Genomic DNA, 835 nt, shown 5'->3' with positions numbered 1-835 from the left:
AGGGGGGCCTCCCCCAAAGCTGAGGGCCCCCCCCCCCCGCTCCCCCCCCCCCCCCGAGGCAGCGCTGTGGTCCCTTGGGCAGCCTGAGGAGCGCAGTCACACCTCTGGGGACCCCCTTTCCCCCCTCAGCCGTGCCGAAAACGCCCCTCGGGGTGCTCTAAACCCACTCCATCCCCCTCCCTCCCCACGCTGTGACCCCCCATCAGTATTTTTTTTTTTTTCTTTTTTTCCTTTCCGGCACAGGCATCCCAGCTGGCGAAGCGAGGAGAACCAGGAGCGATCGCGGACGGGGAGCGAGTCCTCCCAGACCGGCAACTCCGGTCCCCCCGGCACCTCTGTGGGCACTGGCCCCACGGGCAGGAGTAAGTATGGAGCGACTCTTTCTGGATGTCCTCTCCAAACACATTGAGGAACGGGGAGTTATTGGAAGCGGTCAGCACGGGTTTACCAAGGGTAAATCACGTTTGACCAATTTGATGGCCTTCTATGATGATGTAAGTGGTTGGCTGGATGAGGGGAGAGCCATAGATGTCATCTACCTTGACTTCAGCGAGGCTTTTGACGCCATCTCCCGTAACATCCTCGTTAGGAAGCTGAGGCAGTGCGGGTTGGATGAGGTGACGGTGAGGTGGACTGAGAGCTGGCGGTGTGACAGGACTCGGAGGGTTGTGATCAGTGGCACGAAGTCGAGTTGGAGACCTGTAGCCAGCGGTGTCCCCCAGGGGTCGATACTCGGTCCAATTTTGTTCAATATATTCATCAATGACCTGGAGGAGGGGACAGAGCGGATCCTCAGCAAGTTCGCTGATGATACCAAACTGGGAGGGGTGGGTGA

At 59.2% G+C, this 835-nt stretch overlaps 1 protein-coding gene across 1 annotated transcript in view; it reads left to right on the top strand.

The window, feature by feature from the left end:
• EIF4B (eukaryotic translation initiation factor 4B) overlaps window positions 1-835 on the top strand; it is a gene marked incomplete at both ends in the record, with an annotated part of 8,176 nt that overhangs the window by 5,907 nt on the left and 1,434 nt on the right. The window contains one exon of the mRNA XM_009882417.1: window positions 244-362. Within this exon, the coding sequence (XP_009880719.1) occupies window positions 244-362 (119 nt within the window). The remainder of the gene's footprint in view (window positions 1-243; window positions 363-835) is intronic.

Source organism: Charadrius vociferus, unplaced genomic scaffold, assembly GCF_000708025.1.
Source record: "Charadrius vociferus isolate BGI_N301 unplaced genomic scaffold, ASM70802v2 scaffold3453, whole genome shotgun sequence".
NCBI classification, from domain to species: Eukaryota; Metazoa; Chordata; class Aves; order Charadriiformes; family Charadriidae; genus Charadrius; species Charadrius vociferus.
This window is presented reverse-complemented; position numbering and strand designations above follow the sequence as displayed.